This window comes from Vigna angularis, chromosome 8, assembly GCF_016808095.1.
Source record: "Vigna angularis cultivar LongXiaoDou No.4 chromosome 8, ASM1680809v1, whole genome shotgun sequence".
Lineage (NCBI taxonomy): Eukaryota > Viridiplantae > Streptophyta > Magnoliopsida > Fabales > Fabaceae > Vigna > Vigna angularis.
In genome coordinates, this window is record NC_068977.1 from 606,213 (window position 1) to 618,636 (window position 12,424).

The following is a 12,424-nucleotide window of genomic DNA, read 5'->3' on the forward strand; positions in this document are numbered from 1 at the left end:
CTAAATTATGGGAATACAACCTGAGATTTTTCTTTTCACTTCCCAACGTTTAGGTTTCTCAATGGATTCACATCAATTGGAAAAAGATTAAATAATTTTTTTTGAAAGTGTAACTTGGAAGTAAAAGAGTAATTGCATTGTCAAATTATATCAATATCTATGTTACATTCTATCTTTTGTAAAGAGATATGTAAGTTGTAAATCAGTCTTAAAATAAATCAATTTAACTTTGCCTTCATTCACAGTATTCTTTGTTGTACAACATTCTCCTTGAGAATTCTTAACTCCTTTAACAATTCACGTAACCACATTCCTTGACGCTGCATAACATCCTGTAATGTACTCTGCTTTGCAACTTGATAAGGAATTGCTTCTTTGAGCTCCTCGAAATATGTGCTTTGTTCAGGAAAAATATGTTTCCTGAAGTGCTTTTTCTCTCAACCTGATCTCCACCATAATCAGAGTCTACATAGCAAACGAACTTCAGTTCATCCTCCCGCAAACCATATGGAAACAGAATTTCATAATTAGCAATTCCTTTAATATATCTTAATATGCGTTTGACGGTCATCATATGACTTTTCTTTGGATTTCCCATGAAACGACTCAGTAGACTTACACTAAACATTGAATCGGGCCTGCTATTGCATAAAAATCTCAGCGACCCAATGATCTGCTTATAGGTAGTCTCATTCGCTCCTTCCTTGGTTTCTTCTATCTTCAATTTAGCATTCACCTCAAGAGGACTTCTAACACCATTATCTCTAATTCTACATTGACTAGAGATAAGGTCAAATTATAATATATAAGTAAGGTGCAAACATCATCTTACAAGCTGGTTTTGTGGGATGAGTTAGGCTTAAAAATCACTTTCTAATATGGTAAGACTGAAACTCACTTCTTAACATGGTATCAGAGCCAGATTAAAGCATATCCTAGCGAGTTCTAAGTGGGTCGGGCCGTTATCGGACCATCCAATTTCTACTCTCATACACGAGATATTTATACCTCGATGTGAAGGGGTTTGTTGAAAATTCCACATTGACTAAAGATAAAGTCAAATTATAATATATAAGTGAGGTGCAAACCTCATTTTATAAATCAGTTTTGTAGTATGAGTTTTGTTAAAAAATCAATCTCTAATAAAATCAATTTCTAATATGGTAAGGCTGAAACCCACTTTATGAAACCATCATAATTACTGCTACGTACTTTTTCACGATATCTGCTGTTATTTTCTTGCCAGAACTATTGGGAAAATGCTTCGCCATACTCTATTTTAAAATTTTTTTTGGAAGATAAAATGCTTTTATATTATAGAATTCCAATACTTTTGTATGATAGGAAACGGTGAAATCTTGAAAAAGATGCATAATTTAACTAATTAAAGGGGTAAACAGAATGGGTAAAGAGCAATAACAAATTTAGACCTAGATAAAAGATATCGGTACAATTTAATTTATTTACTAGAAACAATAAATATAGGAAAACTTCCCTCATGAACTTAAAATTGAGTTTTTTTTTTTTTAAATTAACAATTGAAAATGCTTCAAAATTGGTACATTAAACCAAGTTCAACCAGCGTTTCGAAAAATTATAAATTTTGAAAATTAAAAATTATTTATTTATTAAAATTTACATACTAATATGACTTACATTTCAATTATGTATTTATAATAACTTACTCATTACGATCTTTATATAACTTTATATTAATGTATTAGTTATCATAGGAATTAATATTATCCTGTATTTTATTCAAACTTGTTGTGCGTTCTTTTATATTGCATGTAAACTTGTTCTTATTGGTAAATATTATTCTAATTCTTAAAACATAATTATTATGGACCAATAGCAATGTTTAGTAAGAAAAAGAAACGGAAAGGAGTATTTCTTTTGATGGAAAGGAATATTTAATAAGTGATGAGTGATACCATTACATAAGTTGTTTGAATGCAGAAAATGGGAAATACAACCCTAGCTTTTTCCTTTCAGTTCCCAACGCTTAGGTTCTCATTGCACATCAATTCCTACGCAAAATTAAGTCTTCTCAAAGAATTTGAAACGTTGGGCGGTGAGTTATTCCTATAAGAAGCTGATGCAGCTATGGTAGTTTAGGTACTTTGAAGCATGGCTGATTTGATAAGTAGTCTTCCAAACGAAATAATTTGTTATATTCTTTCTTTTCTTCCATCCCAACAAGTTGTTGCAACCAGTGTTCTCTCCAAGCGATGGAATCTTCTGTGGCGTTCAGTTCCCTCTTTTGATTTCGACAACATTAACGAACTCTTTTGGCATAGCTTCGAGGAAAAAACGTTTTATCGCTCGGTGGACTATTTCTTGCTTCTGCATGGAGACCAGCCCCTACATAAATTTCGCCTCAGATTTATAATCCAGCCCCTATATATATTTCCCCTCAAATCTGAAATCATCTATTATTATCTTACTGAACGATTAAACATATGGATTAAGGATGCAGTGAGTGGAAGTAGTAAACTTCAGCACCTCGACCTCTATCTGAATAGCAATAATGTTTTGCCCTCTGTGGTGTTTAGTTGCAAAACTCTTGTGGTTCTGAAGTTGGCGTACACAACCGTGAAGGATATTTTCGTTGTTGATTTACCCTTACTTAAGATCTTGCATTTGAATTATGTTTATTCCTCAAAAAAAGATGATTTTTGTCAACTTCTTTCTGGAATTCCTAATCTTGAAGTATTGGAAGTTAGAGATACACGTCTCATTAACGAAGGAAAGTTCAAGGAATGCCCTTAGTTGGTCAGAGCCGACATCGATGGTGGTTTAGTTTCTCTTGAAATTGTTAAGAATGTTGAAGTTTTGTTCCTACGTGTGGTAATCCCTGTGAGATTAGTTTGTTTTTACTTTGCATTATTGAGGAAAAAATATTTATGATTTTTTATATACTTTTTTTGCATCGTTTGCAGATATGTCGTCAAGAACTGGTGATTGACTTTCAGAATTTAGTTGAACTTCAATTGAAGTATACTTTTTTTCCTATCAATTGGGTCGAGGTCCTGGAATTTCTCAAGCATTGTCCGAAGCTTCAAACACTTGCCATTAAGGTTTGATGATTTAAGCTTTCAAGTATGAATTTTAGTTTTTGTATTTTTTCATTCATTCGTATTAATATAGTTTTATGATATCAGTTCAGTTTGGATTGTCCTCATAAAGACTGTGAAAACGAACGTTGGTCATATCCAGAATCTGTTCCAGAATGCATTTCATCACACCTTAAAACCTGTCATCTCTTAGGTTTCCGTTTTATAAGTGGGTTTCAATTTGTAAGATATATTTTGGGGAACGCAAAATATTTGCAAGCCATGAAAATCAAAATCCACACTTGCAAATATGATGATAATTCTGATTGGGAGAAACTAAAACGGAAGATAGATGTACTCTCATGGATGAGGAAGAGATCAAATACTTGTATACTTTCATTTGAATAGTTAAGGTGTAGCTTCTGGTTTCTTTTTGTTTGTCTTTCATTTAGTATTATAATAATATGACATTTTTATCAAATTAATATACTCTTCACTTTATTAAAGTTTTGTTATAGATTATTCTTTCTGTCCGGAATTTTAGAAAAAGTCAGAAGTTTCAATGTTATATTAGTGTTGTAGAATTTCTAATTACACAATTATAATCTGCAATATCGATAATATTCAAATATAACGTTTCAGTTTCAATGAAGATGTAGTAATTATAAATATAAAAAATTACTCACCTAGACAGTATTTACCTACTATGTGATGATATTTGATGTAATGCTTTATATGGATTGATTAGGTTAACTATTAATTCTAACCAGTTCATACATTTAACTATTTTTAGTGACAGATTATTTGTAAATATATATGCTTGATAAAACGGTATAATTCAACAAAGTGAAAAGAAAAGTGGTGAGGATACTGGTGCACAACCAAATGTAATGCATTTTAAAGATTCTTGTTTTTTCTACATTATTATATTGAATCGAACTCCATCGTAATTACTGCTATTTTTCCGTGATATCTGCTCTTATTTTCTTGCATTAATTCTCTCTATTTTAAATATTTGGAAGGTAAAATGCTGGTAAAATGGTTTTATAATAGTAGGATTCCTTTACTTTTCTATATTACTTTTCATTATAGTAAGTGAAATCTTAAAAAAAAATGCTTATTTGCAACTAATAAATGGGTTATACACACTTGGTAAAGAGCAATAACAAATTTAATACCTAGATTATAGATATTGTTTTAATTTAATTTATTCACTGGAAACAATAAATATTTTATAGTAAAACTTCCCTGATTAACTTAAAACTGGTTCTTTACAACATCTAAAATTGTTCAAAATCAGTGCATTAAACAAAGTTCAACAAATTTTGAAAATTAAACCAAGTTGTATGAATTACTTTTTAATTATTTATTTATTATAATTTACTCGTTACGTCTGACCTTCATATAACTGAGAGAAAACACCAACATATTCTTAATGTGGCACGTGCTCTCATGTTTCAATCTCAACTGCCCAAACATCTTTGGTCTTATGCAATAAAACATGCAGTTTATCTTATTAACCGTATCCCTTCTCTAGTTACAAAGAAACATACTCCTTACGAACTTTTACATAACCAAAAACCTGATTTTTCCATGCTTAGAGTTTTTGGTTCTTTATGTTATGCTTCAACCACTGGACCCAAACAGAAATTTGATCCTAGGTCTAGAGAAGGAGTTTTTCTCGGCTATCAATTTGGCACAAAAGGCTATATTATTTTAGACTTACAAAATAAAGACATATTTGTCTCTAGAGATGTTGTTTTCTATGAGTCCCACTTTCCTTTTACTAACAAACACGAAGCCCAAGAAAAAGGAAAAGAAAAATTATTTCCTCCACATATCAAAACCTTCCATGACTTTGATCCCCTCCATTTTACACCTCAGGACCCACTTCCATCACACACTTCCATTTCACCTCAAACCTTACCTTCTCCAACAACTTCACCCTCTCCACAAATTTCACCGTCAACTTCTCCATCCCAGTCAATCTCACCACATATCTCTTCATCACCTCATCCAAACCCTATTCCTTTCATACCAAGACGAACCACTCGTGGCTCTAAACCTAACGTTCGACTTGCAGATTTTGTTTGCTACAACATAGAGACCAAATCATATCAATCATCATCAACGTGCAGGTATCCTATTCAATCTGTTATTTCTTCCATTACTGAGTCTGAGCGTCATTATGTCATGAACCTTATTTCTGAGATTGAACCCCGAAGCTATCAAGAAGCAATTTTGAAGCCGTGTTGGAAAGAAGCCATGAAGGATGAAATTGAGGCTTTAAAGCTAAATAAAACTTGGGAGATTGTGGAAACTCCTAAGAATGTCAAGCCCATAGGATGTAGATGGGTTTACAAAATCAAAAGAAAACCAGATGGGAGTGTGGAACGATATAAGGCGAGGCTTGTTGCAAAAGGATTCTCCCAAGTTGAAGGGATAGACTTCTTTGAAACCTTTTCTCCAGTGGTTAAAATGACTACCATACGAGTTATCCTTGCCCTAGCTTCCATAAATAATTGGTATTTGCAGCAATTGGATGTTAGTAATGCATTTCTACACGGTGACTTGTCCGAGGAAGTTTACATGACGCTTCCTCAAGGTCTATATGGGTATGAATCCTCACAGTGATGCAAGCTCAAAAAATCTCTCTATGGGCTAAAACAAGCAAGTCGAAAATGGTATGAGAAACTTTCTAACCTTCTTCTCTCATCTGGTTATTCTCAATCACATGCTGATCACAGCTTGTTTATCAAGCATGAAAAAAGGGAAATTTACTGGTTTATTGATATACGTTGATGATATTGTTTTAACTGGCAACTCTCCCATTGAAATAACAAAGCTCAAGCATATACTTCAATCTACTTTTCGAATTAAAGATTTGGGAGAACTCAAATTTTTTCTTGGGTTAGAAGTAAGTAGGTCTGATGATGGCATCTTTGTATCTCAACGGAAATACTGCCTTGAGTTGCTTTCAGATTCAGGATTATTGGGTTGTAAACCGAGTTCCACTCCTATGGATAGCTCTCTTCGCTTAAAACAAGCTAATTCAAGTGAAATACTTGATGATCCCCTATCCTATAGGCGACTCATTGGTCGTTTGATTTATCTCACAACGACTCGTCCAGACATCGTCTTTGCGACTCAGCAATTAAGTCAGTTCATGGCAAATCCTGCAACGTCTCATTTAGGTGCTGCAAACAGAGTTCTTAAATACTTGAAAGGTTTTCCAAACAAGGGGCTCTACTTCAAACGGAATTCTCCTATCCACCTAATTGGGTTTAGTGATGCCGATTGGGCAACTTGCGTCTCCACACGCCGATCAGTCACAGGTTATTGTTTCTTCATAGGGAACTCTTTAATTTCTTGGAAAACCAAAAAACAGAATATTGTGTCTCGTTCTTCCTCCGAAGCAGAATATAGAGCACTTGCTACTAGTACCTGTGAGTTGCAATGGTTAACTTACCTTCTCAATGATCTCAAAATTCAGTGTTCTAAGTCCGCAGCACTTTATTGTGATAATCAAAGTGCTTTACACATTGCTGCAAATCCAGTCTTTCATGAAAGAACAAAACACTTGGAGATAGATTGCCATTTGGTTCGAGAAAAAGCACAAGCAGGATTAATGAAGCTCCTTCCTGTTCCATCATCTCGACAACTTGCTGATATCTTCACCAAAGCTCTTCCTCCTCAGCCATTCCATGCAAACTTGTCCAAGCTAGAGATGGTTGACACCCCTCTCCAGCTTGCGGGAGGCTAACAAACCTGTACTATATTCCTTTGTAACAAACTTGCAATCTCCGCACCACTCTGCCGCACCACTCTGTCGCACCACTCCGCACCACTCATTTTCTTTTCGTCCATTCTGCTTTTGTTATTTTGTCTTTTATGCTATTAGTATTCTAAAATAGAAGGAAATATTGTATATAAATATTGGATGACCTATTACTGAGATAATTTATTATTCCCAAACACTTTCACCTTTTTATCATCTTTCGTTTTAATAACTTTATATTATGCACTAATTGTTATTTGTTTTTCTTAATGCATTAGTTAACAATTATCCTGTATTTTGTATATACTTGTTATGCTATCTTTTATATTGCATGAAACTTGTTTTTAATAATAAGTATTATTCTAATTCTTAACTTATCATGATTATTATGGTACATTTATGATAATTACCATGGACCAAAACCGATGCAGTAAAAAAAAGAAACTGAAAGGAGTATTTATTTTCATTGAATAATGATCAATAGCAATGTTTATGATTAAAACGATTCAAGCCAATTTTTTAATGCAGACAATAAATACAGAGAGTGAAATGTGGTCAACTCACAAAAATATTCAAACATCCACCAAATGGAACCCTCTGCAACTATAAAACTGCTACCTGGTACTGTGTTTGAATTACATCCTGCATATCCACCTTAACACAGCAACAATGGGTGAGAGAAGACACATTTTTGCAGTGACAATGGTGGTTCTTAGTATGTTGGTGGTTTCAACAGAGATGGTTTATGGAAAGCTGTTTTATGTCGGGAAAAAAGATGGAACATGCTTACAAGACGTATGTTGGGCCAATGGAATCAGTGATTGGCCTAAAAACAAGACCATTAAAGCTGGAGATATTCTAGGTTAGTATCATCTGCTTCTCAGCTACAAACACAATAATCATATATGCATGAAACTTACGTTGATTTGATGGTTTTGTAATTGCAGTATTCAATTACGATCTTTTTACGCGTGATGTTACTCTTGTGGACGAGGAAGGATACAGAACATGTAATCCTGGAAAAAATCCAATAGTGTATCGGACAGGACATGATTATATTCAAGTTCCAGAAGGACCAAGTTACTACATTTGTAGTATCAATCGTCTCTGCCAAAAAGGAACCAAAGTTGCGATCATTCCAGCATAATTTAGTCTTTCATCTCTTTGATATATCTAATAAAATGATGGCATTTGTGCTTATCAGTTTGTGTTTTGATCATGGTGATGTTAGAAAACTGTTCTTGACATGTATGTGGTTGTTAACTTCAGTTTTTGATTGTAGCAATGCTGATACAAAAACTATTCTCTCCAATTTCAGTTTGCAAGATAATTATATTTATTTATTTTGGTTACTATAATAAGATGTCATTATTCAATTTATATTTATGGGGAATAATTTATTAATTAATAAAATTATAAAGTTCATACAAGTAAATGTGATAAAAAATGTAAAATAAAAATCATTTATAAAATAAAATATTATTTAATTATTTTTTAATGGTGGAAAGAGAAACAAATAAATACACTAAATATTACTTACAAAATTTTACACCTAGGGAAAATACATACATTACAAAAAAATATATATTTATAAAAATAAATATAAATAATTTTTATTTATTTTAAAAATAATTTTTTATTATATATAACTATTTTAGTTTTAAAATATTAAATTTAAATAAAATAGTATAAAAATGTTGAGAGATAAAATCCGTAAAATAGTTATATTAACTTAAAAAGATAATTATTTATTTGCTCGCAAAATATATATAAACATGCAAAAAGGCATACGTATATTTACATTTCTATAACAATAATATATATACATACAAACATATATATATATATATATATATATATATATATATATATATAGTTTTATTACTCTTATAAGTAATTAATTAAAAAATAATTTAATTTAAAAAATATATATCTACAAACTTTTAAAGTCCCATTCAAAAAGTTATGTAATCATTATCTACAAGTTGTTTAATTATATTTATAAAAACATTGTTTATAACTTTTAATAATCTTTATGAATAAAATGAATCAAGTTGAATTTTATTGGCTTTGTTCTTTTTTCTTTTTGTATTTTAGGTATTTAAATTGAAATAAATAACTGTCATAAAATTCTCGTCTACTAATTAAAAGGATAGCTGTAATTTTCATTTTTATAATTTTATTTTACATCACTATATATATATATATAAATGTTCATTAACAAAAATTTAATTGATCTTACTCTTTTACAGTTTCAAGACAAGTTTTAATTCAAAGAAAATCTTGGAAATAAAAACAATATTCTTATCCCATCCCAACGAATGCAATTTAAAATTCTTTATGGCATAACAATAAATATATATAATTTTTAAATTCAAATACTACATTTATTTTTATTTATTACTCAAAAAAACGTATTCATAGTTATTCTAAAAGATAGAATATTTCTAATTACCAACATACTTTTGTCATAAATGGCCATTATATATAAGAGAGACGGATGAAAGTAAATGTAGCATTGAAATATTATATATTTACTTTTATTTATAACCCAAAAAACCGAGTCCACAACCAAGTATTTCTAACTACCACATTTTTTTTCTTCAAATGATATTGTTATTAATATCATAAAAAAAAGATATATATGAATGTGGTGGAATCAAATCTTAGATATTAATTAAAATTGACAATTGTTATATTATATAGAAAGGACAATCTGTCTTTAAAAAAAAAATGCGAACAAAGTTAATGGACTGACCGTTTTAATAAGTATTAATTAAAAATAAATCAGAAAGAAAAAATTAATAGATCATCAATTGTTTTAAAAAAAAATTATTACTAAAACTTCAGTTTCTAATATGATTATTACCAGCTGTAAGAAAAGACTGGAAAGAACATTTATTTTGATTAAATAATCTTTAATAGGTATGTTTATGAATAATATCAGTATTGAAGCGAATTATTTAATGTGAATAAGATTGAAAGATGAAGCAGAACAGAGTCTGTGAAAGTATAAAAGGGTTGAACTTAGGTTGGTGATAACACATCTGAAAAAATGGGTGAGGGAAGAAACATTGTTGCAGTGATGGTAGTTTTAGGTATGTTGGTGGTTTTGTCTGATTTGGTTGATGCAAGAACCTATGTGGTTGGGAAAAAAGATGGTTCATGCTCAGAGGATATATGTTGGACCTTTAATGTTACTGATTGGCCTAAGGACAAGAACATTGCTTCTGGTGATGTCCTCGGTTAGTGCTTTTTCTCTGCATATTTTTTATCAAGTGTTTATGAATTTTATTCATTTTTTTTTACTTTCTTTTATTTGGAAGTAAAATTTGTGAGAATTAGTGTATGATTTTATTGACGTGACAGATTAAAAAAATTTACTTTCAAATACACTCTAATTTACCTCCAAATTCACTCAAATAAACAACAAAAAAATTTATCTTCAAATTCTCTCAAATCCCTTCAATTACTCTCCTCCAAATCCCTCTAAGTGAACAGGCTCTCAAATAAAACATGTTCATATATGAAATGCTTATGTTTTTATAATTATGTTTTGAAGACTAAACAAAGGACAGAATCAAAAGCTAAGCTGAAAATCCATATTTCTAAATTTGTAAGAAGATTCACAAACAAACATATTACTTCAAAGTTTTAGGTTATAATCATGATTTTTCCATATATGAAATGCTTATGTTTTATTGGTGTCGGAGTGTCCGAGGTTTCTTTTAATGAAAAATTCAAATGATTTCAAAATAATTATGAGTGTTATAAATTATTTTCATCATATTATAAATGAGATATTTTAAAATATCCAACTTAAAATATCGATGTATTATAAGTGATCTAACTTGAAGTACCATTGTATTCTGTTTGTTTATCTTGGTAAGAAGTATTTCACTCTAGGATAATGATATTTGATAATATTTTAATATCATTTACATGTCATTGTGTGATTGGTCCAAATTACTTCACAATCAATAATAATCATAAACATCAATATGAACCAATCACAACACGATGTTAAAAAATGTTGTATCGTTATTTTTCTTTGTAATGTTTGTTTTACAAAATTGTTTTGTATGTGCAGTTTTCAATTATAATCCTTCTGTGCACAACGTGGTGTTTGTGGACGAGATAGGATACAAAACATGCACAGTTCCAAAAGATCCAAGATATTCGAGAGTGTATAGAACAGGACATGATCATATTCAACTTCCTGATTTCGGGCCCATTCATTTCATTTCAAGTGTCAAAGATGATTGTAAAAGAGGAATCAAAATTGAAATCCGATGATAAACACTTACTTTTTCATAACTAAAATAAATTCATCACTTTCTGTTGTCCTTTTTTATTATTCATCTATTAATACTTTACTTAGTTACCAATTATATACATATATGCATATTCCTAAACCTTTTATTTTTGTTTTAAACATATTGCTGATGATGGATACACTTAATTATTATTTTTAAATATAATTTACATATTTTCTTTCTTCTATTTTCATTCATGTCTAATAATCATTTTAATATGAAAAAGAAAAGTATAAATGAATTTTCCTGGCTTAGGAATAAACACTTGAAAATATATTTAATTTTTCATTTATTGCCATTGAATAGGAATGTATTTAATTTTTTAAATTAAAAATATTAAGTAATATTATTTTTATTAATATTTTTAATAATTAATGAATATATATATTTTATTAGTAGCTTTTAGGAAAAGATTATTATAATATATTTTTTATTATGCGTTATAAAATTATCTGTAAAAAAATTAATTAATAAATTATTGTAGACAAAATTATCTAATTATAATATTATTATATTTAATTTTAAAATAATTATAATATAAATATATATAATTAAAATATATGTATTTTACAAAGTAAGACTTTTAAAATTGTTCGAAGTCTAAATTTTTCATCAAAAGAATTTTATAATTAAGTAATTATTAAAATACATACTAATAAATAGTAGAAAAAGAATTCATGTTCTTTAAAAAAGAATTAAATTATATATTATTTAATTAATATGACAGTTAATTTAAAATAAAATAGTGGCTTAAGATTAAATTATTCCACATTTTAAGAAAGTAGATCCTCTTTCTCTCTCTATATGTATATATAGAATTTTGTTTCTCTTCTAGTATCGTATATGATGATTAATAAAATATTCAATGGATGCATAATGTTATTTTTGTAAACTTTATGAAGAAAATTTTATGAAAAATACTATTTAAAACTATATAATATTAATATAAATATTAATTTTTAATTTAAAAATGTACAAATCAATCTACTACTTAAAAACTAAATTAAAAACATTTAAAATAAGCGGAAAATTTTAAAAATTGTCGTAATTATTAAAACAAAATAACTACTAAACATAAGTTTTATCACTTAAGTTCATTTCACCATACTTCCAAAAAAAAATTATGCATTTTATTCATAGGATATAGTAAACCATGTAAAAATTGAAAATTTGACAATAAAACTGAGAAAAAAAAACATTGCATCATAAAATTTACATATGATAATTAAATGGTAAAAAATAGGATACCAACCTAGTTAATCTCCAGCCCTAAA

General features: G+C 29.4%; 3 protein-coding genes across 3 annotated transcripts; 2 read left to right on the forward strand and 1 right to left on the reverse strand.

Annotated features, from left to right (window-relative positions):
* Window positions 1-289: 289 nt before the first annotated feature.
* LOC108344596 (secreted RxLR effector protein 161-like) lies at window positions 290-1,271 on the reverse strand. The gene is made up of 2 exons (XM_017583027.1): window positions 1,213-1,271; window positions 290-770 (listed from the first exon to the last, which is right to left on the reverse strand). Exons 1-2 carry the CDS (start codon window positions 1,269-1,271, stop codon window positions 290-292), a joined length of 540 nt encoding a protein of 179 aa, XP_017438516.1.
* Window positions 1,272-7,503: 6,232 nt separating this feature from the next.
* Window positions 7,504-7,981, forward strand: LOC108345370 (basic blue protein). Its single transcript, XM_017583967.1, has 2 exons — window positions 7,504-7,696; window positions 7,782-7,981. Exons 1-2 carry the CDS (start codon window positions 7,504-7,506, stop codon window positions 7,979-7,981), a joined length of 393 nt encoding a protein of 130 aa, XP_017439456.1.
* Window positions 7,982-9,904: 1,923 nt separating this feature from the next.
* Window positions 9,905-11,156, forward strand: LOC108345371 (basic blue protein). The gene is made up of 2 exons (XM_017583968.1): window positions 9,905-10,079; window positions 10,925-11,156. Exons 1-2 carry the CDS (start codon window positions 9,920-9,922, stop codon window positions 11,128-11,130), a joined length of 366 nt encoding a protein of 121 aa, XP_017439457.1. The 5' UTR covers window positions 9,905-9,919; the 3' UTR covers window positions 11,131-11,156.
* The last annotated feature ends 1,268 nt before the right edge of the window (window positions 11,157-12,424 follow it).

What these genes read in the sequence shown, in the direction of transcription:
- LOC108344596 (XM_017583027.1), bottom strand. Translation starts at nt 1,271, where the DNA reads ATGGCGAAGCATTTTCCCAATAGTTCTGGCAAGAAAATAACAGCAGAT. An exon ending in ACAGCAGATATCGTGAAAAA is followed by an intron (nt 771 to 1,212) that starts GTACGTAGCAGT and finishes TAGTCAATGTAG; the next exon opens with AATTAGAGATAATGGTGTTA.
- LOC108345371 (XM_017583968.1), top strand. Translation starts at nt 9,920, where the DNA reads ATGGTAGTTTTAGGTATGTTGGTGGTTTTGTCTGATTTGGTTGATGCA. An exon ending in TGCTTCTGGTGATGTCCTCG is followed by an intron (nt 10,080 to 10,924) that starts GTTAGTGCTTTT and finishes TTGTATGTGCAG; the next exon opens with TTTTCAATTATAATCCTTCT.
- LOC108345370 (XM_017583967.1), top strand. Translation starts at nt 7,504, where the DNA reads ATGGGTGAGAGAAGACACATTTTTGCAGTGACAATGGTGGTTCTTAGT. An exon ending in TAAAGCTGGAGATATTCTAG is followed by an intron (nt 7,697 to 7,781) that starts GTTAGTATCATC and finishes TTGTAATTGCAG; the next exon opens with TATTCAATTACGATCTTTTT.